Genomic DNA, 26,052 nt, shown 5'->3' with positions numbered 1-26,052 from the left:
TGTTGTTTGTTTGAGAGGTTTTCAAGTTTGGATATATATATTATTCATCAAAACCAAAGTTTTAAAAGTATGTATACATAAGTAAATATTACAGCTGGCAAAACACCACATTGATATCTATGTGCGGTCGTCTCTTTTGTATATATTTTTCAAATTCTTTTTCCTTTTACCTTGAAAGATTTTGGAATAAACATTTAACCGAACTTAATGTGGAACTTTATATATCATAACACTTCTCTTCTTCTTCTAATTTACAAAGTCTTATCTATACTTCTATACTAATATTATAAAGCTGAAGAGTTTGTTTGTTTGAACGCACTAATCTCAGGAACTACTGGTCCTATTTGAAAAATTATTTCACTGTTAGATAACGCATTTATTGAGGAAGGCTATAGGCTATATTTTATAACATCACGGTAAGGCCAATACAAGTGGAGCACCAATAAATAATGTTTCAAAACAGGGTTTTAAATAGCTCCTTAACATTATATAATTCAAAAATATTTTCACTCTTTTCGTAAATGAAGTGGGGGTAAAATTTAACGTTATGCCAAAGTAACTATTCCACGCGAACGGCGTCGCGGGCAAAAGCTAGTTTATCATAAGATTGTAATACTAAATAAGCACCTATCCAATGTACGCTGTGACCTCGCTTTAAGAAATAAATTTTTATTATGTGTTTTAATAGCTTTAGTAATCTTTACTAAACCTTAGTAAAATTTAGTAACCTCTATACTAAGTAGCCACAAGTGAATCCATGGTATTAACCTTGTAGAAAAAGCGGTATATTTTATAGAAAAATACAATTTCTGTCTGAGCATAGAGTGTTGGCCTTCGTAGACAATACCCTGGCGCCAGTAGGTCGCAATATATTCTCTCTATGACACAACAGCTCACAGAGCGCCCTGTGATTGCTTACAAGCATTTCATCGCTTCCTATCATACATCAAACAAATTCTTTAAGTCCGTATATAAAATACTTGATTTCATCATTATCAGCCCACAGATGTCCACTGCTGGACACATGTCTTCCTCAACATGCGACATAATGTCCGGTCCTACCAAACCCACTATACTTGACAGAGAATTGATTAAAATATACCTTCATAAACTATTCTAAAACTAAATTAATTGTTTTAAAAATTTAATGAGGCTTAGACAAAGACAATATCAAAACTTCTTTCTTAGCGTTCGAAGAAAAATCAAGAAATTAATTTACAATGTTCCACGTTTGCAATTTCATAAAAATACGAGCAACCCTGAAACAGCGATTGATCACTTAAAATGCTGGGTGCTGAGGAAAGGAAAATGTCAACGCAATTTTTATCAGCTCTCGAAATACAGGCCTTAAATGACCGATATTCGTTGACCCAGTGACCACGCTAACATAAATCATAGCTCCCGTTCTCATATTTTCATCCCGGCCATTCTTCGAGTCGTTGAACTAGAGGTTACTCAGTAAAGACGCATTCCAGGCACGTCAGAGCCTCTCCTTGGAATCTTGGGTCACTTATTGCAAGTTGTTGAGAGTCTTAAGCTACGTAGTTCTCTAGTTAGGCTACGAATTAAAAAAAAAAACATAACCAAATAAAACTAAGTGTAAAGTTGGCTAAATCCCTTCTAATTGCGTATAACCATCATTAAGCTCTATGTTGTCCCGTTCCATATGGCTTTTGCTTTACAGCGAATAAAATAAGCGACACTAAGCCGAATTATTATTTTTAAAATAAGTGACAGATATGTCAAGTTTAATTAATATAAATTAACTAGCGGACCCAACAGACGTTCTCTGCAAAAATTCATTCAAGTCGATCCAGCCGCTTTGTTGTAGTATAGATAAATAACCTAGATACTGACTGCAGCGCCATCTTTCGGGCTGATTTGTAAATCTAAACCATCCAGGATGCCTCCCAAACGCATATAAAAAAATCATTCAAATCGGTTCAGCCGCTTAGGAGGAGTTCAGTGACGAACACACGCACAGAAGAAATATATTATATACTAGCTGACCCGGCAGACTTCATAGTGCCTCAATCGATAAATAAAAGACCTAAACTTTTGTATAAAATAAACAAAAGGAATCCGTCCGACGGGAGACACATCAAAGGAAAATCAAAATTGTTATTTTTATTTAATTCCGAGCATTTTCATATTTATCTACCTTTTAAACCTTCTTTGGACTTCCACAAATAATTCAAGACCAAAATTAGCCAAATCGGTCCAGCCGTTCTCGAGTTTTAGCGAGACTAACGAAAAGCAATTCATTTTTATATATATAGATAAAGATATAATAAATATTAGTAACTATAACAAATAAATTGCAACAGATTGAGAACTCCAGGCCGCGATTTGATTCACGCTTGACCAAATGAATTAGAAGCTTTACTATTTATTGAATTAAGGAATTAACAGACACGCACGGCATGAAATGATATAAAAGTGTTTCCCCGCGGCTCATCAGACACAAGTGAGAAGCGACTTGTAGTCGGACTACTCACTTCGTCACAAACACAGTTTAGTTCCAACAAATAACAATTTTATCCTATGTTAATAGTAATTTGAATAAACTGCTACATTCGTTCGCCATTTTGTTCACCATCAAACACACAAAATGGCGTTAAATTTCACGCAAGAAATAAGCGACATCGGACCAATGGCCTACCCTTTGAAAATGTAAGTATATACTTACGTCCTATATTACTTTTTTATCTAGTGACCATTTCTTAATTAATTTTATTAAATATTTGGAACCTATATCTACTCGGAAAGTCTTTACCTCTATAACAAACTTGTGAGACTCTAGGCACGACAATAGCTTCAAAATGCAGCAAAATCGTTCTTTTTCCAATTTTAGGGTTTCTAGAGAGATGGTAGAACATATGCTTGGCTGGAACATTCCAGAAGAACATCAAGACCTGGTTCACGAGCACTGGAGGAACTTTCCATCCGTCAGCAAATATTGGCACTATTGCTTAGCTTTAATATACGCAATGCTGATGGTTACATCACTCGTCGGAAACGGAATTGTTATCTGGATATTTGGCACGTGAGTGTTTTTGAAGTTTCAAAATATAAACGAACCGACAAACTGGCAGTCCGTCTGTTGTTAGCCAGCTACCGGAGTCAATAGATGAGATTGTCAGTGTGAAATATAAGAATAAAATTTCCATTGCATAGGTACAGATGATACAGACCTAATCTTCAAACCTGAAACGTGATTATTTAAAAAAAAGAAGCGGAAATGCGTTAAGAATCCGAGAACATTCAGATAGTTTCTTACCATTACCTACTTAAAAAAATTGATAGTTTTTCGAAAATCTAATAACAAAAATAATCCATTATTATTATCCAAGTTCGACTATACCTATATATATTTTTTTTAACTATATTCATCGAAATCTTTATCATAATTCATAGCAAAATATTTTTGTTCGAAAGATATATTTGACAGTGGAACTATCCATCGTCAATCGATTTATTTCACAGTCGGTTTTTTTTATAAACAATAATCATTATTTAATGAAGCATCCAGAATTTCGTTTTATAGGTATATATCACTACATAGTATAAAACAGAGTCGCTTTTTCTGTCCCTATATCCATATGTATGATTAAATCTTTAAAACTACGCAACGGATTTTGATGCGATTTTTTTAATAGATAGTGATTGAAGAGGAAGGTTTATATGTATAATAACATCCATTAAGTGGTGGAGAAATCAATAATAAATTACAGTTTCCGAAGCGAAGCGAGGGCGGGTCGCTAGTTTTCTATATTACGTCAACGATTAAAGCGCAATAATTGCACGAAACAAAGCAGAAACAGTAAAGCCACCCCAAACAGAAGCACATCAAAAATATTTGCCAAGCTAAGGTAGTTAGAAAATGAAACATTGCTGAATACACTTCTTCATCCATTACTAGCTTCCTAAATGAAACGTTCAAACCACGTCTGAGTTAATAACGTGGAACAATTTGACGATCGGATCGAGTGCTCTTGACTGCCGTCAGTCGTCGTCGGTGATTTAATTAAGTTTCTAAACGTACCGAGATGCCAGGCCCGGGTGGCGGAAGCCCTCGACGTGACAAACAAGTTCACAATTAACTTAAAACTCGCTATTTGAAGCGTAACCCATTTTGTTTCTCTTCGGTAAATAGAGAGTAGGGCACCAAGACAAATATCGTTATATTCGTATGACGTTAAAACAATAAATTACAGTAGGTATAAAATGTAATAGACTGCAAGCCTGATTAATAATGATAAAAAAAAAAAAATAGTTTTAAAACTAACAAAATACGCTTTTATAGAAATACCAACTAAAAAATAAAAAAGCGTGGGGTGCTTTTCAGGATATTACCAAAATAACCCTTCCACTCATATCTGTTCATAAAATATTTATAACTACTGATACCATGCACCCCACGCTTATTTCCATTTTTTAGTTGGTATTTCTATTATTTATTTTTCATTTTTAGTTGAATTTCAATTTTTTTTAATTTTTTTTAAATATTGAATTGTCATCGGTCCTTAACAAGTATACTAAATTTCGAGTTAATCCGATGTTTTGAAGGAGGTCGAAATCATGTTCAAAGATTCCGTTACAAGCATACTACGTCTGAAGCTGATAAAAGCGTATTAAAAATAGCTAACAGTGACACAAAAGATTCCATCAGTCGAAGCGTAAGGTAATCATTATTTGCTGAGTCCCTAAAACCCACGATAATATAGCGGACAGCACAAAAAAATGAAATTAATATAATTCTAGCTTCCGATTAATCTCAATGTTTTCTCTCAGCTCTCGCTTCTGTTCTGTATTTCTCAGTGTGCTTAGTGCGAGTTTTTTAACATTCTTGATAGCGTAAAAGTTAACCCAATTTTGTATTATGTCTATGGGCTCCAGTAACCACTTAACACCAGGTAGCCCACCTGCTCCCATCTAAGCAATAAAAAAAAAATGCAGTTGGAACAGCGCCCCTAGCGGCAAAGGATTTTTTTTTTATTGCTTAGATTGGTGGACGAGCTCACAGCCCACCTGATGTTAAGTGGTTACTGGAGCCCATAAACATCTACAACATAAATGCGCCACCCACCTTGAGATATAAGTTTTAAGATCTCAGTATAGTTACAACGGCTGCCCCACCCTTCAAACCGAAACGCATTATTGCTTCACGGCAGAAATATTCAGGGCGGAAAACGTAGGCAAACGATTCCATTCCATACAAATATGAGCTAACTTTTACGCTATCGAGAACGTTAAAAAACTCGCACTAAGCACACTGATCTTACCGTAGTTCGAAAATTCATTATTACGCGAAGTATTCATTTCCGTTGAACTTTGCGAACACTTATTAAAAATACTTACCGATTTTAAGAAATCACAATGAGAATTCTTGTCGCTTAAGATCGTTGTCGGGTATGCGAGAGACGCTAGCAAAGTTCTAAAACCACTCGGCGGCCCGCGGCGTCGCCCGACACTTCGGAAAAACTTTCCGATGTTCACCATTTCTACATTTCTGTTGGGATTTTATTTATCTCGGACGTTTTATTTGCGATATCTGTGCCACGAGCGGGTTAGTATTAGTTCTGAGTGAGCGAGCCTTTTCAAGTTGTAACGCTCATATAAATAAATTCATTTTAAAGGATACCGTGGAGCCTTTGTGTTTGCTCACAGAATCTGGTATGACGCAAAACTTAATGATGATAAAATCTCAATGCAACGCAAAGCTAAATAAAATAATATATATTTTCGTTTATTACATCTATAAAAATAAGAGAGAGCGAGAGAGAGAGAGAGTATGTTTTATTGTACGCAAAATAAATAAAAGATGCGAAACATTGATACAAAAAAATACAATTGGCAGTCTTATCGCTAAGAGCGATGTCTTACAGACAACCATCAGGTGGATAAGAATCATCAGAAACAAATTACATGCGATGTACCTATCGATTGGGATAAAGATATACACACACATACATACATATATACACACATACCTAAACAAATATGAACAATATAATAATAATTGGAATAAGTAGAATAGAATTTAAAATACCCTGATTTAAATAGAACCAACATGCTTAAAATTCATTTTTCTTTGCATTGTCATCTGCTTATAATCTAGATTCTGTGATTCAAGTCCCTCGTTCATTAGAAAGTTAGTATATATATAACGTGTTTATTTATTTATATCATAATACAGTTTAGTTTCGTAAAACTATAGCACAAGTTGAGTTCTCTTATAAAGAGAAACAACATTTAAAGCTATTGCTTCATCACTATTTTCATATCCTTTTATATTTTATATTTCAAAAAATGCTTTTATATTTCTACTGTTCCTTCTTATGTTCTAATGTTTTAATATTCGAAATTCTATTTATGTAATTTAAAGAAGAATATTATAAATAACATATTAAAAATATAACCTCTTTTAAGATTAATCGTATAGAGGTTACATATATTATAAGATAAAATGGTGTAAAGAGTCCTCATTGCGTAGTAATGAATCGCTCAATATATTAATTTCGTTGTAAAATACCTAACCATGACGCACACGTAAAACCACACACATTAGACTCGTTAGTTAGTATTTCTTTTACGAACTTAGTTTGCAAACTGCAACTAATCTGAGGCAGACTGTATATAATAAAAGCGAGTATCGTCGAACTAAGTAGTACATTAATTGGAAAACTCACGAAACTGTTATCTATATATTAATACGTAAAGCAAAAACTTTGTATCCCTTTTTACGAAAATTACGCGGACGGAGGAGTATGAAATTTTCCACACTTATAGAGAATATAGAGAAGAAGTGCATAATGCTAATATTTTTTTAAATAATGCATAAAAGATACATTAAATCAATAAAGAAAACATTACACACACTACATACCATGTATTTGACGCACACACGCATGCATACTAGTATTAAATAAGTCGAAGTATGGAGTGAATTCCCATGTCCCTCCCTCGTCATTCCCTTAACATGTAAAACGGAAACGTATTTCTGCGAGTTACAATATAAAACTTCACAATTTCGGTGACGCTTCAATTTGGAACTGTATGTTCGAGTGAATAAAACTCCGAAGGCTCGAAGAAATTTCGCGAACAAAACTTTTGTACTAACCAAATGCTTGTCAATTTAATTCTTTATTTGCATATTTTTTATTAATTAGTATATTTGTCACGAGCATCGAACTAATTCAGGTTTTCTTCGATTACGCTTTTGAGAGAGCTAAACTGATAAATCTGATTTGTGAAATATTTTTACTGCACTATTTATTGTGGAATACCTACGTTGTGTAACTAAGCAGGGGTGCTCCTTAGGACAAATAGGATACTGAAAACCTTCCGTACTGACTGAAAACACACTTAACCACCAATAATTATAATTAAAATTACTTTTACAGTTTAATCTCGCTCGTTTTTTATTATCATTATCATTTTCATTCAATCTAATTAATTTCAAATGTCGGCGAAAAAAATATGGACTTTAGTTGGCCGTGAACACGAAAACTGCAAAATAATTATTCGAAACGTCAGAGATAATGTAATGACAATAATAATAGCGAGATCAAACAGTAAAATTGTTTTAATTGTGTCTGTAATTCGCGAAAAACAAAGAAAACACTAAATCAATAATTTAACCAAATTTATAAAATAAACTAGACTGATTTTTATTACACTGTGTACCTATGTAATTTCTTCATCGGGGATGTAATTCATTATCACGTATAAGCATGCATTCCCTAAAAAAAATTTGTACCTACTTGTCTGCGGGTTTTAAACATCGGCATAGTCGGATCCCTTGAAGTACGTGTATACCGGCCGTCTTATCTTTTCGGATACCACGACGATAGCAATTTTCACCTTGTTAATCTGGCTAACAACTGTTTCGCCTCCTGTCTTATACATAATACAACGCGCTCTATGGAATTGTAAGCCTGTAATTTGGTACAATCAAACATATGGCGAATATCTGTTTGCGGAAAAAAAAAGTCTTTTGAAGTTATCTCGTTATTTTAATGTATTTTGAGATTTCAACCCCATATTTAGGATAGATACTTAGTTGCATTAACGTTGTATGTCTGTGGGTTCATTAATTGTCATCTTCATCTAATGCGAAATTCATACAATCATTTTTTTCAGTTCAAAATCTCTACGCAGCGCGAGCAACATGTTTGTGATTAACTTGGCTATATTCGATCTGATGATGATGCTGGAGATGCCTCTGCTGATCGTCAATTCATTCTACCAGCGTCTCGTGGGATACCAGTTGGGCTGTGACATATACGCCGTTTTAGGTTCCCTGTCTGGAATCGGAGGGGCGATCACAAATGCGGTTATCGCATTCGATAGATACAAGTTAGTATCGTTCAAAGGTTTTATTAGATCTCTCAGTGATAAACATACTTGCTTAATACCTATTTTTTAAACGACTTCAAAAAAGGAGGCGATTTTCAATTCGACTGTATGTTTTTTTTTATGTTTGTTACCTCATAACTTTCGACTGGTTGAATCGATTTTGATGATTCTTTTTTTATTAGAAGCTGACGCTTTCCGTGTGATCCCATTTCATCATTTAGTCCAGTTCTGATAATGGTATCCATGAGAAAACCATATAAGTCTTAAATTTGCATTAAGTACCTACGTGCGCGACAAATAGATGAATAACTCAATAACTCAATATCACGCCAACCGATTATGATGATTATTGCTTTTAGTGTATATGAATTTTTTTTGGAATATCTTTTTTTTTCTATTTGAAGTCGGTCTTTGTTAAAGCATTTTATTTACAATTATTTGTATCCCTTTAGAAATTATTTGTTATTATATTACTCTCAGATTCTAACATTCTTCACTGTGTATTTTTTATATAGGTATTAATGCCACATTTCACATACTTTTTGCGCATAAAAATAGCATTTTTTGTAAATGCATTTTGGAAAGCTATAATCGAAAAAGTCATTGTCAAATAAATATTAAACCTCATTGGACAATCCTTACAAGATCCATGACTAATTTTTCTTTTAGCTTGCAGAATTAAAACATTTTTTCGCATTATTTAGAAACTACGTAAATGCAAATAATTAATATGCTTAATTTGCTATCAGGACTATCTCCTGTCCATTGGACGGTAGAATCAATAAGGTGCAAGCGTCTCTTCTTATAGCCTTCACGTGGTTCTGGGCATTACCATTCACCATTCTACCAGCTTTCAGGATATGGGGACGATATGTTCCGGGTAAGTAATATAATTATTTTTTTGTTTTCCCTCTTTACTGTTTAATACTTCAGTAGTTTCACTGTATCATTTCCGACGCGTCGAATGTTTTACAATTTCCGTGATCACTGACGATTATAAATAATAAAATAAAATAAAAAAATTATAATTTCCTGATTAAACGTTGGTTTTAAATTAAGTATTTTATATATTAAGTATAAAGTATTTTTAATATGTTAAGTCGCCTTATTGCACAGAAAAGAATGCCTCTTCGCCGATTAATGACGAAGAACCACAGATCATAGAAACACAGTGTTTCTATGATCTGTGCGAAGAACAGTTAGAAGTAAATTGTCTAGAAAAATATACATTATATATATAAATTAAACGAACCTATATATATTATTATACGAAGTAACTGAAAACATTTCTCACCACCGGTAAAATATACTGAACATGCTTTAACCAATCAAGTTATGACCTTAATTCATAACACAATATCCCTTTCGCAACGGATACGAACAATTTATTTATGAATTGTATCGGCTTAATAATGCAGTTACCAGGAATTATGGCGGCGACAGCGGGTGCAAATCGTCTGATCAAGGTTTCAATAGCATGATAGTAGGAAATGAAAATGAAAAAAGGACAAAATTTGTCTGAATTTCACGACAATAGCGTTTTTGTGTGTATCACGTGGATCTTATTGAAGACAAAAAGAAAATACCAAAATTAACGTAATTTTTGGAAGTATATTTGCATCTGATTGCACTCACCGCCATCTACCACGTCTAGAGAATCAATGAATACAAGAGATGAGATAGAGATGGAGCGTGGGCGGTTTTCAGCAGTGAAAAACAAAAAAAAAATCATTAGTGATAGTTGTTGCTGTCATTGATACTGAAAATCAAGCAAGACGTTGAGAAAAAGGCGTAAAAATCTTAAATTCTATTTACGTATTACCAAGCTCTAAATCAATTTAGACATCATTAGGTTTTAGGTTTAAAATTTAATGAGATCTGACGTTTAGATTATCTTACAAAGAATTGGCTTAAATGTCCAGTCCGTCTTAAGCCCCAAGGGAGAATACCGTCCAACGCGACTTTATAATGCTCTTAACTGAACTTTATCATTTTCTCAGTGGCATGCTAATTATAATTTTCTTATATACTTAAATATAAGGTATACATAAAAACTTAAAAGCTCTTACAGTTCTAGAGTTTGAAGTAATCTTTTAAAGTTGGCGGCTAGCGGGCACCTAGGGGCCTTAGTTGTGGTAATTGTAGTGGTGTTTTTTGTTTTTTATTGCCCTTGCACGTAGACGTGCATACGGCCCACCTGATGGTGAGTGGTCACCATCGCCCATGGACTTCAGCAATGCCAGGGGCAGAGCCAAGCCGCTGCCTACCGCTTAATATACTACATAATCATTATATACTATGTACATAAGTCTCTTTATTTACTTCGAATCACTAGTGGTAGGACCTCTTGTAAGTCTGCACGGGTACGTACCACCACCCTGCCTATTTCTGCAGTGCAATGGGTTTCGATTTGAAGGGTGGGGCAGCCGTTCTAACTATACTGAGACTTTAGAACTCATATCTCAAGGCAGGTGGCAGCATTAACGTTGAAATTGCCTATGGGCTCAAGTAACTACTTAAAACCGGGTGGGCTGTGAGCTCATCCACCCATCTAAGCAAAAAAATATATATATATAAAAAAAAAGCGAGTCCAACAATTCCTTTTTTAGACTAGCTTGGCCCCGCGGCGTCACCCGCGGTACGACAATAACCGCAGGTAACGTTGCGGGACTCGGCTATCAATAATAAAATTTAATGCTTCCGAAGCGAAGCGAGGGCGGGTCGCTAATATTAACTATGATTCAAATTAGGTAAAAGTAACTTTAATGTACATTCGTTGCAGAGGGATTCTTGACTACATGCTCGTTCGATTACTTCACTGACGACCAGGACACGAAAGTGTTCGTTGCCTGCATCTTCGTGTGGAGCTACTGCATCCCGATGACGCTCATATGTTATTTCTATTCACAGCTCTTCGGCGCTGTAAGTAAAACAGTCTACATTCTATCTTTTTTCTACCCATGAGAAATCTGAATTCAAATTAATGTTCATCGTATTTATATACAAGTTCGTTCATCATCTATACTATATACTATATTAATATATAAATCTACAGTGGTTTTTACTGAACCATGCATCCGATTGACTTGAAACTTGGTATCCATGTAGAAAATACATAAATACTTAATGGATAGGCTAATATTTATATGAGTGTTGGACTACCTAATAATAATGAGAATAAATAATGATGTTAATTTTAAATGCGCAGCGAAGCGGGCCAATAAGGCTAGTTATTTAAAATGTTAATTATGATATACAATATTTTGAACTGTGATACGTAATATATTTCATAGTAAGCGCATAGGTGAATCTTAAAAAGTATAACGTAGAACATTAATTTTTTTAGTGCACAGATTAATGAAAGATCTGACATTAAGTGGTTACCGGTCGGCGTGAAGTTGCAATAGCCCCTTAAGCTACTAACGATTAGGTAAGGGGAAAAATAAGTGGTTATTAGAGCCCATGGACGTCACAACGTGAATACTGACATCAATTTTGAGAAATCTCTGTTATCATCTATAATAGCAGTCCCGACTTCGAGCAGTAACACAAGACTGCTTCGTGGTAGAAATAGGATGTTGATACCTAATCGTGCGAACTTAGAATACGCCCCAGTGCCATTCAATACTAGTGGACAATCGCAGTAATTTGGTATAATACTCCGAGACCAGTTCTGTCTGTTTTCCGGTGAACCCTTTATTCCTATTAACCAGTTAAGACCAGGTGGGGCTAATTGATGGTAAGCTAATTCACCCATCTATGCATTAAAAGTTATACATATATTCAAAATCAAGCAAACCCAATATCCAAAATACACAGAATATACGTTTTCTTCACACAATTCACATTTCCCGCAAACATAAAGTTAATGTTGGAGTTTTACCCATTCCATTAGTTTTGCTATTGAATAAGCTCCAATTCCCTTCCGTGTGCCAACTATAGGTAAAGGTTTCATTCGACAATGCTCGTAGAAGCGAAAGGGCCAGTTCCGACCTATTTAATTCGTTAGGAGCTCCCACCTGACGCTGTACACTCAGAGGTGTTAACTGTCGCATTATACTATTAATAGCTTCCGGTTTTTTTTACAATTTTTTTGCTTACAAAATTTGCTATTTTGATACAATTTATAAATAAGTGTGTTTTTGGATTCCACTTTCTTTGACATGACTTTTTGTCCTGCGTACCGGACCTGCAATATCAAAAATTGGAAATTTACTGTGGAACCATTATTTAACATGTGTCTGGTTTTTATAAATTAATACACGCGCAACGGACTTATCTGCGAATAGATTACTTCGTGTAGCGAATCAGTGTTACAGATCTAAAATTAATTATTTCCTCTTTTATGATAGCCCGCCCGGGTAGGTACCACCGCCCTGCCTATTTCTACCGTGAAGCAGTAATTCGGTTTGAAGGACGAGATAGCGATAGATTATGAATAAAGATTAAATATTATAGTCACACTCGATTCTGTGATAGGAAATCAATAAAATATACTTAGCTAAACTCACAAACTCTCAAACTCTAACACTGTAGCTTTAAAACTTTTTGAAAGACAAAATTTGGTTTTTACCCAGAAATTCACAACAAAAATGAGACTTAATCATTAAAATTTCAACCTAGAAATCACGGAATTCAAATGACAAAAAAAATCGTTCTAGTCGAAAGTAACGCTCCAAGCAAATTGTTTCGAGATAAATTCCTAATGCAAGTAGGAAGTTTGCTTGTCGCAAAGTTACGTTGTATTTCATTAATAGAATTATGTAAAGAACTTTTTAGCCCTATAAAATTAACCAACGCTAAAGATTCTTCAGATAATCTTCTTGTAAAACAGCACGTCTTTCCACCTTTTAAAGCGGATTAGTTGCTTCTTAATTCATTAAACAAAGTTTGGCTTCGTGGCGTTGGTAAACTAACTTACGGCTACTGTTTCATCGATTATCAATTATAGATTAACACTATGGTTTTTACGAATTATTCATTACTCGCGTTGAAATAATATTGTAATATTTATTTAAATGCTTTACTGGCGATCTGTCTCCAATATTTGACGTCTGTATGCCGGTGATAATTAAATATTTCATAACATGATCAGAAATGTAAATGATAAGACAATAATGGCAAAATTGTGTCATGTCTCCAAGTATGAGAGCATTAGAAAAAATAGCTTTGAAATAATTTATTAATATTTTTTTTTCTGTTTTATTATTATTTGTTTTTATTTTATTTTTAAATAAATAAATATTTACTAACAATCACGCCACGTTAACTGGTCCCGTGATAAGTTTGTAAAGAACTTGTGTTACAGGTACCAGATAACGGATATAAATGTAAGATTTTTATTATACACATACATATATTTAATAGACATCCATAACCCTGGAAAAGACATTTATATTTATCATACAAATATCTTCCTTTTGGTGGGATTCGAACCCGCGACCCCCCTGTGTAGTGACCATGTCACTTACCACTACACCAGACGGCCGTTTGATATATTTATTGATATATTATATAATTAGATATATTTTCAAGAATTAATGGACAATAATTACTTTTGTTTCCGAATAATTCTTCCAAAACCATGCGAACAAATTTACCGTATAATGACCGTATTTTCTTCGGTCTTCGTGAGTCGTAGACTTTTTTCTTTACAATTCAATTAACATAATAATACATTCTAACATTGAAATACAATTTTCGTAAATTTTCGAACACAACTAAATCATTAAGATCAATGGAGTAATATTCACGTAATGGTGGAACCAATAAACACAAAGACAAATTGTATTGATCTTCAAATTGTATCAAACAAATTCAACAAAATTATAAAAAAGAGTTTGTTAGTAAACTAATTAATTCTGATATAAACTTATATGCTGTATACCCGATAATAGAAACGAACGCGCCACATATCGGACTTCAATTACAGACAGCTTCCGCAAAATGTCAATAGGAGCTGTACAAAGTTTCAACTCAATCGGATGAATGGTTCAGGAACGCTTAAAGGACAAACAAATATACATTGATTTGTATTTCCACTGTTTCGAATAATTTACAGTTTTCCTGATCACCGTCCGTCTTATAAAACTAAAATTATAAACATGAGATTAAAAGGTAATAGTAGTCTTAACTATGTCTATGCTTCTCAAAAATCGAAGGGAATATATACTTGATTTTATTTCTACAGCTCAGCTTTTTCACAATTTAACATCAATACGAGAAATTCACAAGACCGCACAAGTTTCTGAATAGAAAGAAAACATTCGAAATAATAAAACCTTCTAGAATTTTCTCTTAATATAATTCTCTGCGGTCCATTTAAGCGTGGAAAATCCGAACTTTACCAAGCGGACGTTGTGGGAATCTACTCATTTGCGTTTAAATGCCAAAATCCCGATATTTTGTCAATGGCTGTGATGGGGCCTTAGAATCTTTTAATAAGTCACAAGCTACACCTTCAGTGACTTTACGTAGTATAGAAAAAAAAAATCGATACTATTGTAATATTGTGCATTTCTATCAACCGTTCGGCTTTGAATTTAACCACCTAATTTTTTTCTCTTGAGTGTCGTAAAAGCTACTAAAGTTAGCGTTTTGTGAGTATTATGGCAGCGTACTGCAGTCGCCAACAGTCTTATATTGGTGATAGTGCGTATTGTAAGCCCACAAATGTAGGCACCACATTCCTGCCTGTCTGCGTTGCTACAGACATGTATACGGGTTTGAAAAGCGGGACACCCTGTATACAATATAGTTCTGACTTTAAAAATATATATTTTTAAGCATTCCCTCCAATTTATAGAAAAATCACATATGCACGTCTGACAAAATCCTTAGAAGACAATCAGTTTTATGTTCTGCTGTTCAAAAAAATCATATTTGAGTTACGCAGTGCGTCTTCTGAAATTTATAACAAAACTTACGTCTCAAATTCAATATTTATGACGTTGAATTCGAAATTCATAAAAATTAAAACTGAACCTCTGCAATAAAGACCACAATATCAGGATTCGGGTAAAATTTTAACAAATTTCATCAAAAAATCGGTTGTTTAATATCATTCCACCTCTTTGAATAAAACCTTTCGAACGCAATTAATTTGTTTCGTATACATCAAAGAGAATTTGAGCTGAAACGGTGTTGTTGTTTGTTTGTTTTTCTGCGATATAGAGTGTTTTTTTTTAATTGTAAACACGAGCGAGTTACGGCCTCAATAATCAAGGCAATCGGTAATTGGTTTAATCGAACGCAATTACTGGTGGTAGAACCTCTTGCGAGTTCGCGCGTGTAGTTACCACCACCCTGCCTATTTCTGCCGTGAAGCAGTAATGCGTTTCGGTTTGAAGGCTGGGGCAGCGGCTGTAACTATACTAAAGACCTTAGAACTTATATCTCAAGGTGGGTGGCGTATTTACGTTGTAGATGTCTATGGGTTCCGGTAACCACTTAACACCAGGTGGGCTGTAAGCTCGTCCACCCAATTACGCAATAAAAAAAATACGATATGATATAGTTATTTTTACTATTCAATTTAAAACCCATATTCTAGCTAATGCTTCGGTGGTGTGATCAATGCAGCTGTCTTTAAGCAAATGAGCAGTTTGACAATTTAGTGGTACCGACAATCGGAACTTTTAGACAAAACATCACGAGTAGCATAACTCTAACTTCACGAGAAGATATAATCGAAAAAGCCGCGACGCATCACTGTTGCGCAACAGAACCAATCTGTAATTTTATTTTCAGTACGAGCGAGCTGATACATTTTGATTTTGTTACATTTACACAATAAGGAATAATAATGATTGCGCGTAATTGTTTCGTTAGGTTCGTCTACATGAACGCATGCTACAAGAGCAGGCCAAGAAGATGAATGTGAAGTCATTGGCGGCAAATAAAGAAGACGCCAGCAGGAGTGTGGAGATCAGAATAGCTAAGGTCGCCTTCACCATATTCTTCCTCTTTGTTTGTGCGTGGACACCTTATGCATTCGTCACTATGACCGGGGCGTTTGGAGACAGGTCCGTGTATATGCGGTCTTATATTTATTTATTTTTTATTAAACTGAATAGCTCAAATTGCATTTTAAATAAGCTGTTTGTTTAAAATCTGCATTGGAATAAATGTACTTTTCATTGCGGTGAGTCAAGAGTAGAGTGTGTTAATTCGTGCAACTTTAAGTGGCTACGTCAGATCGAAGTCTCAATTACTTGATATAACGTTTCCGTGGTCTAAGGGCCTGTGTACACCACGTTTTTTAAGCGCGCCTTCGACGCGCGTTTGTAGCGACACAGACGCGATATGCACACAATTCAGACGCAGCCGGTAGACCTTTGTACACCTGTATCAATTCAAATATGCGTTTGAATCGTTTTAAAAGAGTCGTCGTTGAAATCATCGAAAAGCGTTTTAGAAACGCGCGTCGACGGTGCGATTATAAATCGTGGTGTGCACAGGTCCTTAAGGATAAGACGCCCGGTGTTCTCGTATCGTACGATTGTGCCTTTGTTGCAACCCTAAAAATCAGGCACTATTTTTTCTAATGAAATACACGTACTTAACACATATTGTCGAATGACTTCCACAATGACGGAATAACATCGTCTAATACAAATCAATCCCGCTAAAAGTATATTTTACATAGTTACTGGTGATTGTATCCCAAGGGAATATATAAACATCCAGCCTTTTTCTGTCGCGACGCAGTAATGCATTCCGGTTTCAACCGTTGTACTATAGAATTAAGACTTATTATTCAAGGTGTGTGGCAGAATTTGCGTTTCTGTACATCTATGGAATCCAATAACCATATAAATACCACATGGGCAGTAAGTCATCTAAGCAATAAAAAAATACGGCTGTCGCCTGTCGCACGCTTCCAACTGAAACGCATTACTGCTTCGTCACAAATGTTTTTTTTTTTTTATGATTGAAAGATTACTGGTGGCCCGGAGGCCTTTCCAGCTTCACTAGGACAGGTGTGCGAGCAAAGGCTCAGCCAGAAGGGGTGGGATTTGCTAACAACTGCCCGAGCGCCTCCGAAGGAGACCTAACAACTCAAGAGCAATTGCTTTGCGAATGAATCTACTACCAGATCGGAATCGCGACCCACTGAGAAGATCCGGCGAGAAACTCAGCGGGCTGATGCATGGGTTAGGATCACAAATGTACTGAACGTTGGATCCTATACGAGCCTCAGAGTACGCCCCACCACCATTAACATTCTACGAGTATATGTACATCCGATTCGGCTAATAAGATATGAGAGTGTTAATCAAAAATTTTAAAAATCTAACTATTATATTATATTGCATGAAATCTAAATATATGAATTATTTTAAGGAATTTACTGACGCCCATAGCCACAATGGTACCAGCGGTATGCTGTAAGGTGGTGTCTTGCATAGATCCATGGGTTTACGCCATTAACCATCCAAGATACAGGTTTGTAAATTAATTATGCGTCAACTATTTATTTTGGTATTTTATATTAAGCAATGCTTCTTCAGTATACTATTAAACACCTATAGCAAACCGACCGGTACGTCACTCTCGCGGCCGTATGCCCGCTCGCTATACATAGTTAGTATCTATGTCCATCTTTTTAACAGTGTATAATCTATGTTCCGGGCGCTTCCGTTTTGAGTGTGAATAGCGTGCGCCCGCGTCTAAATGTAATTATTGTTTAAAATTGAAAATTGTTTGTATTAAAGGATGATTAAAATTCGAAATTCGATACTGGTGACTAACCCATAGTTTTAAATACCCCTGAGATCTACCCCTCACTATACACCTTAATTAGATGAGAAGACGAGCTGATCACGGTAAATGGCTTGAGGGGCGAAATCCTAGTTAGGATTACGGCTAGCCTATCAATCAAGTTAGCTTATTGGTTTGCGGCAGAAATAGTACAGGCGCTATGAACCATACGGATTCACAACACCCATCCAACCTACAGAACACTTCAAAATAGTAATTAGAAAGGAGGCTAAGTAAGAAGATAAAGTAGGTACAGTTGGAGGGTAGGAGTAGTGGCTTGAGAAGAAAAACGGAAGCCACTAAAAATTCACTTTCAATGGACTACATACTTCAGTCCTGAATCGAGTTTTGATGATAATCCTCAACTAGACATTACTGACATCCATAAGCAACGGTAACCACTAACTGCCATGTGGTATGGAATGGAAGGAAACAAATACCCTGGAATTAATATAATATAATCGAATCAGTCGTTCTAATTTTTGAGCTAATAATAGGTTCTTTTATTTATTGCTTCCATGGGTGGACGAGCTCACGGCCCACCTGGTGTTAAGTGGTTACCGAAGCCTATAGACATCTACAACGTAAATGCCGCTACCCACCTTGAGACATGAGTTCTAAGGTATTAGTATAGTTACAACGGCTGCCCCACGCTTCAAACCGAAACGCATTATTGCTTCACGGCAGAACGGACTCACAAGACGTCCTACCACTAGTGTCTACCTATATACCTATTGCTTTTTTCTGACAGGGCCGAGCTCACAAAACGTCTCCCGTGGTTGGGCGTTCGCGAATCGGATCCCGACGCTGTCTCCACAACAACCAGCGTCGGTACTGCTCAATCCCAAGCCACGGCCGAAGCATAAGCCCCTATTTTATTACGTACTATACGATTTTCTTCGACTTTCACGAGTCTAAGATCTAATTAAAACTACTCTTACGGTCAAATGTTTTGATTTTACCGTTACCTACGCTTGATTTGTCGATAAGCTGTTATTCATTCGTCATCATTTGAATGTAATGCTAATGGAATACAATGAAAACCGTAAAAGTATTTTTAATATTATGTAATATTGAACTGATGTTAAAAATTTACTATTTTCTAGATTTTCTAGACTAAGATTTTCAATCTAAAGATTTCGATACAAGGTATAAGGTTACTTATAAAGATAAAAAGAGTGATGCGCACCCTTTAAATTTTACACTCAGTAACAAAATAATTTCATTTCGATTAATTCTTGAAGGTAAATCTGTTAAACTAAATTGAAATTATACTCACCACGTAATATATGATTCGTTGCGAATTCTAGATTATTATATATTTAATGCGTCACAATAGCATGAAGTGTTTCTCTGGTGCGATTCAAGATGAAAGCAAAGAATAACTTTGCGGAGCATCGTCCGAAGGAGTCCTTTGATGTTTGTCCGAGGGCTCGCAAAGGGATTGTTTACGTTGTTCGAGGCTCCAAGTAAACTCCATACAAAGTTGGACGCGCTTAAATATCTCGACAAACACCTCCATAATTAGACCTAGCCGGATCTGTGAAAGGAAAAATTTAATGATGTCGTTTCATTGCCAACTTTAAGTGAGGTTAAGGACGTTCAGTTGAAGCAGTGTTCTGTTGTGAATTATAATTTCGTTTGTTTAATTGACTGTTTTCATACATTTTTTTTTCTCCTACCTATGCTGATAGCTTTGAGAGGCTATTTCAGCTTCGCCCTAGCGTGTGTAGGTGAGCTCACGGGGCTCAAACCGGAGTGTTGCTAACACCGACCCTAGCAAGAGCCGTGCTTCGCAGAATCTACCACCGGATCGGAAACGCGACCCACTGAGAAGATCCGGCGAGAAACTCAGTGGGTTACGTACATTTGTGCTCGCCGTGCGTAATTTAAAAACAGATTGTAACTATTATATTATTTTTTAATAAATTCGGTGAGGTTGTTTACCTCTTTCAAATTGTTAACTTTACGAATTAGGATTCTTTTCAACACAGTTTATGTTAATGCTTCTTTACTATTACTATTTATTAGAATACATAGCTTTTTTTAGGTTTACCAACAAAACACATTGTACCATAATTAACCTATAGCTGGTTTAGAACGGAAACAAATTTAATAAATTTAAATTCAAGGATCTGTGAAACTTTAAAGTACATACGACTGTAAAAACAAGGCTCATGTAATTCTTGACATTAGTTCAATACCTAATAAATAAATGTATTGTAAAATGACACAATGCCTTGTCAAATGGATTCCGATATACTTAACTAAATGTAGTGTATTTTTTTAATGGAGCATAATAAAACAAAAAATATAAAATGGAAGAACCCGACGACAATGGCCTCTTTTGTTTAAAGTTATAAATCAAATAAAAATATTCTTGCAAAGATTTAAATGTTTTCTTTTCCCAACTTTAACAACCTGTACGTAAAAAGCCAAATTAATCTATCTATTCACTATATTAACCCACATTAGATAATTATTTCATTTTTCCGTGGGGTCCTAGAGCTATAAGGCTTTTTAAGGAAATAGCAAAAAGGTTAGTCGACATCACAGGAGACCGAAGAAAAAGAATTTAAAAAAAAGAAGAAAAAAGGATAAAGCTGGACAAAGAATTAGTCTAGCTATTCAAAGGGGGAACCCTGCCAGTATCTTCGGAACCTTGCCTAAAGGGACTCATTTTAATAATATATTTTAGTTATTAAATTATTATTATTATTATTTAAGGTTTTTAGTTTTAGGTTCATTGTTAGAGTCGATTGCATAATTTATTATTACTTCATATTAATGTGTTATTACAATATGGAAACAAATCGAAAAGACATTTTATCCGGGAAAATAGCTACCTAATGAGGCTGGCAATGAACAAGCTTATTCTTTGAAGCTTTTTTAAACGGAGGGCTCTACGCGGTCGGGCACTAATGAAGAGAAAAAGATACGATAGATATTTTCATGACTTCATTTTTATCTTACGGGACTTTTAATGGTGACAATTTTTAGAAAAAAAACGACTGTTTTTAAATGTTTAATATACTATCCACAGAAAGATGACTCTATTGTTACATCACATTAGAAGAAATATTACGAAGCAGAAACTTATAGTTTAGAGTAATAAGTAACTTTTCGGATAATCTTTACGAAGTCTGAAAGCTCTGTGTCTATCGGGAGCTTTCGCTCAATATTTTGTATTATACGTTCCATAAATATAGTTATATTGAGTTGTATGAGATAATCCAGTCATCTTTTGTTACTATCGCGCACGACCAAATAGTACAATTAATTTCAAATTTCTGTTTAGTAATTAGTATCGTGTACTGAAACGATGTCGCATTAAAAAACGTACCTATAGTTCGATTCTAATAAAATGTTTATATGGCTCTTGAAGGACAGACCTTAAGGCCCAACTGATGCGAAGTGCTTACCGGAACTAGTAGACAACATAACATTAATGCTGTCGCCCACCTTGAGACATGAGCTCAAGCTGTTTTAGGGATTAATTTTTATTACATGATGTTATCGCTTTGCCGTGGAAGTATTATAGGTACGTAGGTATTTAATTAGAAAAACTATTATCCGCCTGCAATATTCGAATGCCCTGACAATCTCATCACTCGATACAGTTAAAATGACGTCACACCGATTGGTCACCTCAACTTCAAAAGGTAAAGAAAACTGATAAAGTAATATTTACAGTAATCATGATCTTTAAATTTTAAGGAAGAGCTCCTGTTTAGACGATTTCCCATCACGCTAGAAAAAGACAATTTAAAAAATTCTGCATGTTGCCATTTGTCATCAGTATTGCCAGAGAACAAAAAAAATCATCTCATAATCTTGTTGTTGAAAACGCGAACTCTAAACTCATTAGGGACAGTAACTTGTGTGTAAGCCTCCAAGCGCGGTCTGCACTATATAGGGTTGTCCAAATCGACAACAATAAAACATATTTTTTAGGTTGTAGATCACAAGGTCAGCTTAATATCTGATCTATAATCGCTTAGAGATAGAAACGGATGAGATGGTAGTTTAATAAACGCCCTATAAATGAATAAATTTTGAGGGTTGGAAAGCGTGAAGGTAGTTCATGAGCACGTATAAGGTATTTATATCAAAAATTGTAAGGGATTGCAAAAAAAATGGTATAATGAATTTAATTTTCTGACTGTACGCATTTGTGACAACCCCCAGTTCATAAACACGAGCGCTTTGTATCAAGACACTTTGTTTGACATACGACCATAGTACGCGATATGAATTCCTCAAACACAGTTGAGTTGAGTGCTGCTCCATAATGTATTATGAAATGTCGCTTATTACAAACGTGTGGTTTATACCGCTTCAAACCGCCACATTTTATGCCTTCTTGTTTTTAAGAAAATCCAAAATGTATTTATGTTTCAGAAGGTAATTATATAATTTCATTATACCTAGTCAGGTCATAAGTATTGTTACACAGTAAAAACTTTTCTTTTAGAATGCTGGCCACAAAAAAGTTTATTGAATTCGAATTTCGAATTGTTCATGAAAATAAAAATGTATACTTTTAGAATTTTTACTCATTTTTAAATATGGAGTGGACGCTTAAAGAAGACCGTGTTGCAGTTATTGCGGTGCATCGTTGCGGTTACGCGCCAATTCAAATTTTTAACATACTGAAAATTTTTAATATAACCAAAAGATTCGTTTATCGTACCATCAAACGATACAATGAAGACTCTAGTGTAGATGACAGGTCAAGAAGTGGTCGCCCTCGGTCTGTTAGGACTCCAGCAGTGATAAAAGCTGTGAAGGCGCGAATTCAAAGAAATCCCAAACGTAAGCAGAAACTGTTGGCCCTTCAGATGGGGTTAAGCAGAACCACGGTTAAAAGGGAGTTAAATGAAGACTTAGGGCTTCGGGCATATCGAAAAAAAACAGGACATCGTTTGAATGCTCGTCTAATGGACCTGAGACTGAAGAGATGCCGCGCTTTGTTGAAGCGGTACGCGGGAAAAAAATATCGGGAAATTCTTTTTTCGGATGAAAAAATTTTTACCGTAGAAGAGAGCTACAACAAACAAAATGATAAGGTGTACGCACACAGTAGTGAAGAAGCGAGCAACCGTATTCCGCGTGTCCAACGAGGTCATTTTCCATCCTCGCTCATGGTATGGTTGGGAGTTTCTTATTGGGGCTTAACAGAGGTACATTTTTGTGAGAAAGGTAAAAACGAATGCAGTTGTGTATCAAAATACAGTCCTGACGAACCTTGTGGAACCTGTTTCTCATACCATGTTCAATAACAGGCACTGGGTATTCCAACAAGATTTGGCGCCAGCTCATAGCGCGAAGAGCACACAAGACTGGCTGGCGGCGCCTGAAATCGACTTCATCCGGCACGAAGACTGGCCCTCCTCCAGTCCAGATTTGAATCCGTTAGATTACAAGATATGGCAACACTTGGAGGAAAAGGCGTGCTCAAAGCCTCATCCCAATTTGGAGTCACTCAAGACATCCTTGATTAAGGCAACCGCCGATATTGACATGGACCTCGTTCGTGCTGCGATAGACGACTGGCCGCGCAGATTGAAGGCCTGTATTCAAAATCACGGAGGTCATTTTGAATAAACTTTAACGTCATAAGAATCTATGTTTTGTTAAGTTCATTTTGGTATATGAATGGTTACATAATGAATAAACTTGTTTCAATTATTTTACATTAAACATGTGACAGAATTTATGACCTGACTAGGTATAGGTGGGTGAACCTTGAGCCTACCTAAAAATGACAAAATGCACGGATGCAATACGTTCTACGTTACTTATGACTTTACTTTCAAGTAAACCGTATAATAGTTTATCTCCAATACCAACAAAGCAAGAACATATGTATAAAATGTAGTTAACTTGTCATAAGTCGTCGTGGCCTAAAGGATAAGACGTCCGGTGCATTCGTATCTAACGGTGCACCGGTGTGCGCAGACGGGTACCGATTATTTCTAATAAAATACGTACTCAGCAAATGTTCACAATTGATTTTCACGGTGAAAGATGTAATAAAAATCAAACCCGCAAAATTATAATTTGCGTAATTACTGGTAGTAGGACCTCTTGTGCGTCCGCGCGGGTAGGTACCACCATCCCGCCTATTTCTGCCGTGAAGCAGCGATGCGTTTCGGTTTGAAGGGTGGGCAGCCGTTATAACTATACTGAGACCTTACTCATATCTCTCAAGGTGGGCGGCGGCACTTACGTTGTAGATGTCTATGGGCTCCAGTAACCACTTATCACCAGGTGGGCTGTCAGCTCGTCCAACCATCAAAGCAATAAAAAAATGTGGGAACGTGTTATGAGCTTCTTCGAACACATCATGCGGTCTCCCAGACATGATTTAGGAAAGCTCATAATTTTGGGTGGCATAGAAGGCAGGCGCGCTGTGGGCAGAACACCAGCCAGATGGTAAGATCTGGTTAAGGAAGCGGTTGGTGATAGCCTAACCCATACGGTGGATGCCACTCATGACCGAACTGTGGAAAGTCACATGTGGTCGCGATTCTCAGCAGTGAGGGAACGATGAAGAAGAAGAACTTGTCATAAGGGCGGCTTAAATCTAACTCCCACGACCGTCCTCCTTATGTACTGTGATGCACATAGGGAATTTAGAACTATATTCGAAGCCGCATGCCTTGAAGATAGAATAGTCGTTATTAAAAGTTAATGGGAATTACAAATTATAAATCATATGTTTAAAAATTTGCATCATACAAAAATTAATACTAAACTTATGTACCTAACCGTAACCTCAACAGTGCAGTCTACGATGTTATCCGCACAGCTGAGGATAGGCTGGGCTAGCGAAAGATAATCCAGGAGAAAGTTATTAAAGGAGATCACGACCCTCAGCATTAATGATTATCGAGGTAAGAAGAATAAGGAGTAACCGTGGCGATGTTACATTAAACTTTTTTTTTTATTGCTTAGATGGGTGGACGAGTTCACAGCCCATCTGATGTTATGTAGTTACTGGAGCCCATAGACATCCACAACGTAAATGTGCCACCCACCTTGAGATATAGGTTCTAAGGTCTCAAGTATAGTTACAACGGCTGCCCCACCCTTCAAGCCGAAACGCATTACTGCTTCACGGCAGAAATAGGTAGGGTGGTGGTACCTACCCGTGCGGACTCACAAGAGGTCCTACCACCGGTAATACAAGTTTATAATATTTTAGAAAGGTTCATTGAGGAATCATTCAATTGAGGAATCATTAATTGAGCGTCATGTCTTTTTTATGATTACCTAACAATAGCAATCAAACTTATTTACGGGCTTTTTAATAAGCGTTTAATAAATATTTGTTTTCTCTTAGCACGCTGTTATTTTTTCTACAAACCTTGACATATTTTCCGATATGCGCAATACCTATCAGTCCCAAAACAAACGAGTGTTTATTTCATTAAAACATAATTAAAAGTTGTTAAAACGTAAACGAAAACCGTACTCGAATATTTATTAACCTTTTTAAATTTCATCACAAAATAAATGTATCGCATAAAAAAAGTCTGTTCAAAGTAAATTATCTATATATTAATACGTGAAGCAAAAACTTTGTATCCCTTTTTACGAAAATTGCGCGGACGGAGGAGTATGAGTTTTTTCACACTTGTAGAGAATATAGAGAAGAAGTGTACAATGCTAATATATTTTTAAAATAATGCATAAAAGATACATTAAATCAATAAAGAAAACATTACACACACTATGTATCATGTATTTGACGCACACACGCATGCATACTATTCATTGTCAAACTTTTGTTCTTGACGTCTGTTGTCAAATTGAGATTAAATATTGTTCGTCTTTGTTAATATTATTTATAGTGTAGTCTTGGCGAAATTTGTGATTATAGAAGTATAAAATACAATCATAATAGTGTACAAACTTCAACAA

At 35.7% G+C, this 26,052-nt stretch overlaps 1 protein-coding gene across 1 annotated transcript; it reads left to right on the top strand.

Moving 5' to 3' along the window:
* The first annotated feature begins 2,474 nt into the window (after nucleotides 1-2,474).
* Rh5 (Rhodopsin 5) lies at nucleotides 2,475-20,512 on the top strand. The gene is made up of 8 exons (XM_028172257.2): nucleotides 2,475-2,673; nucleotides 2,855-3,046; nucleotides 8,146-8,361; nucleotides 9,111-9,241; nucleotides 11,144-11,283; nucleotides 16,192-16,385; nucleotides 17,707-17,808; nucleotides 18,875-20,512. Exons 1-8 carry the CDS (start codon nucleotides 2,612-2,614, stop codon nucleotides 18,987-18,989), a joined length of 1,152 nt encoding a protein of 383 aa, XP_028028058.2. The 5' UTR covers nucleotides 2,475-2,611; the 3' UTR covers nucleotides 18,990-20,512.
* Nucleotides 20,513-26,052: the final 5,540 nt, after the last annotated feature.

This window comes from Bombyx mandarina, chromosome 11, assembly GCF_030267445.1.
Source record: "Bombyx mandarina strain Sakado chromosome 11, ASM3026744v2".
NCBI lineage: Eukaryota > Metazoa > Arthropoda > Insecta > Lepidoptera > Bombycidae > Bombyx > Bombyx mandarina.
Note: the sequence above shows the minus strand (reverse complement) of the source record. Positions and strands in the feature narration are given on the sequence as shown.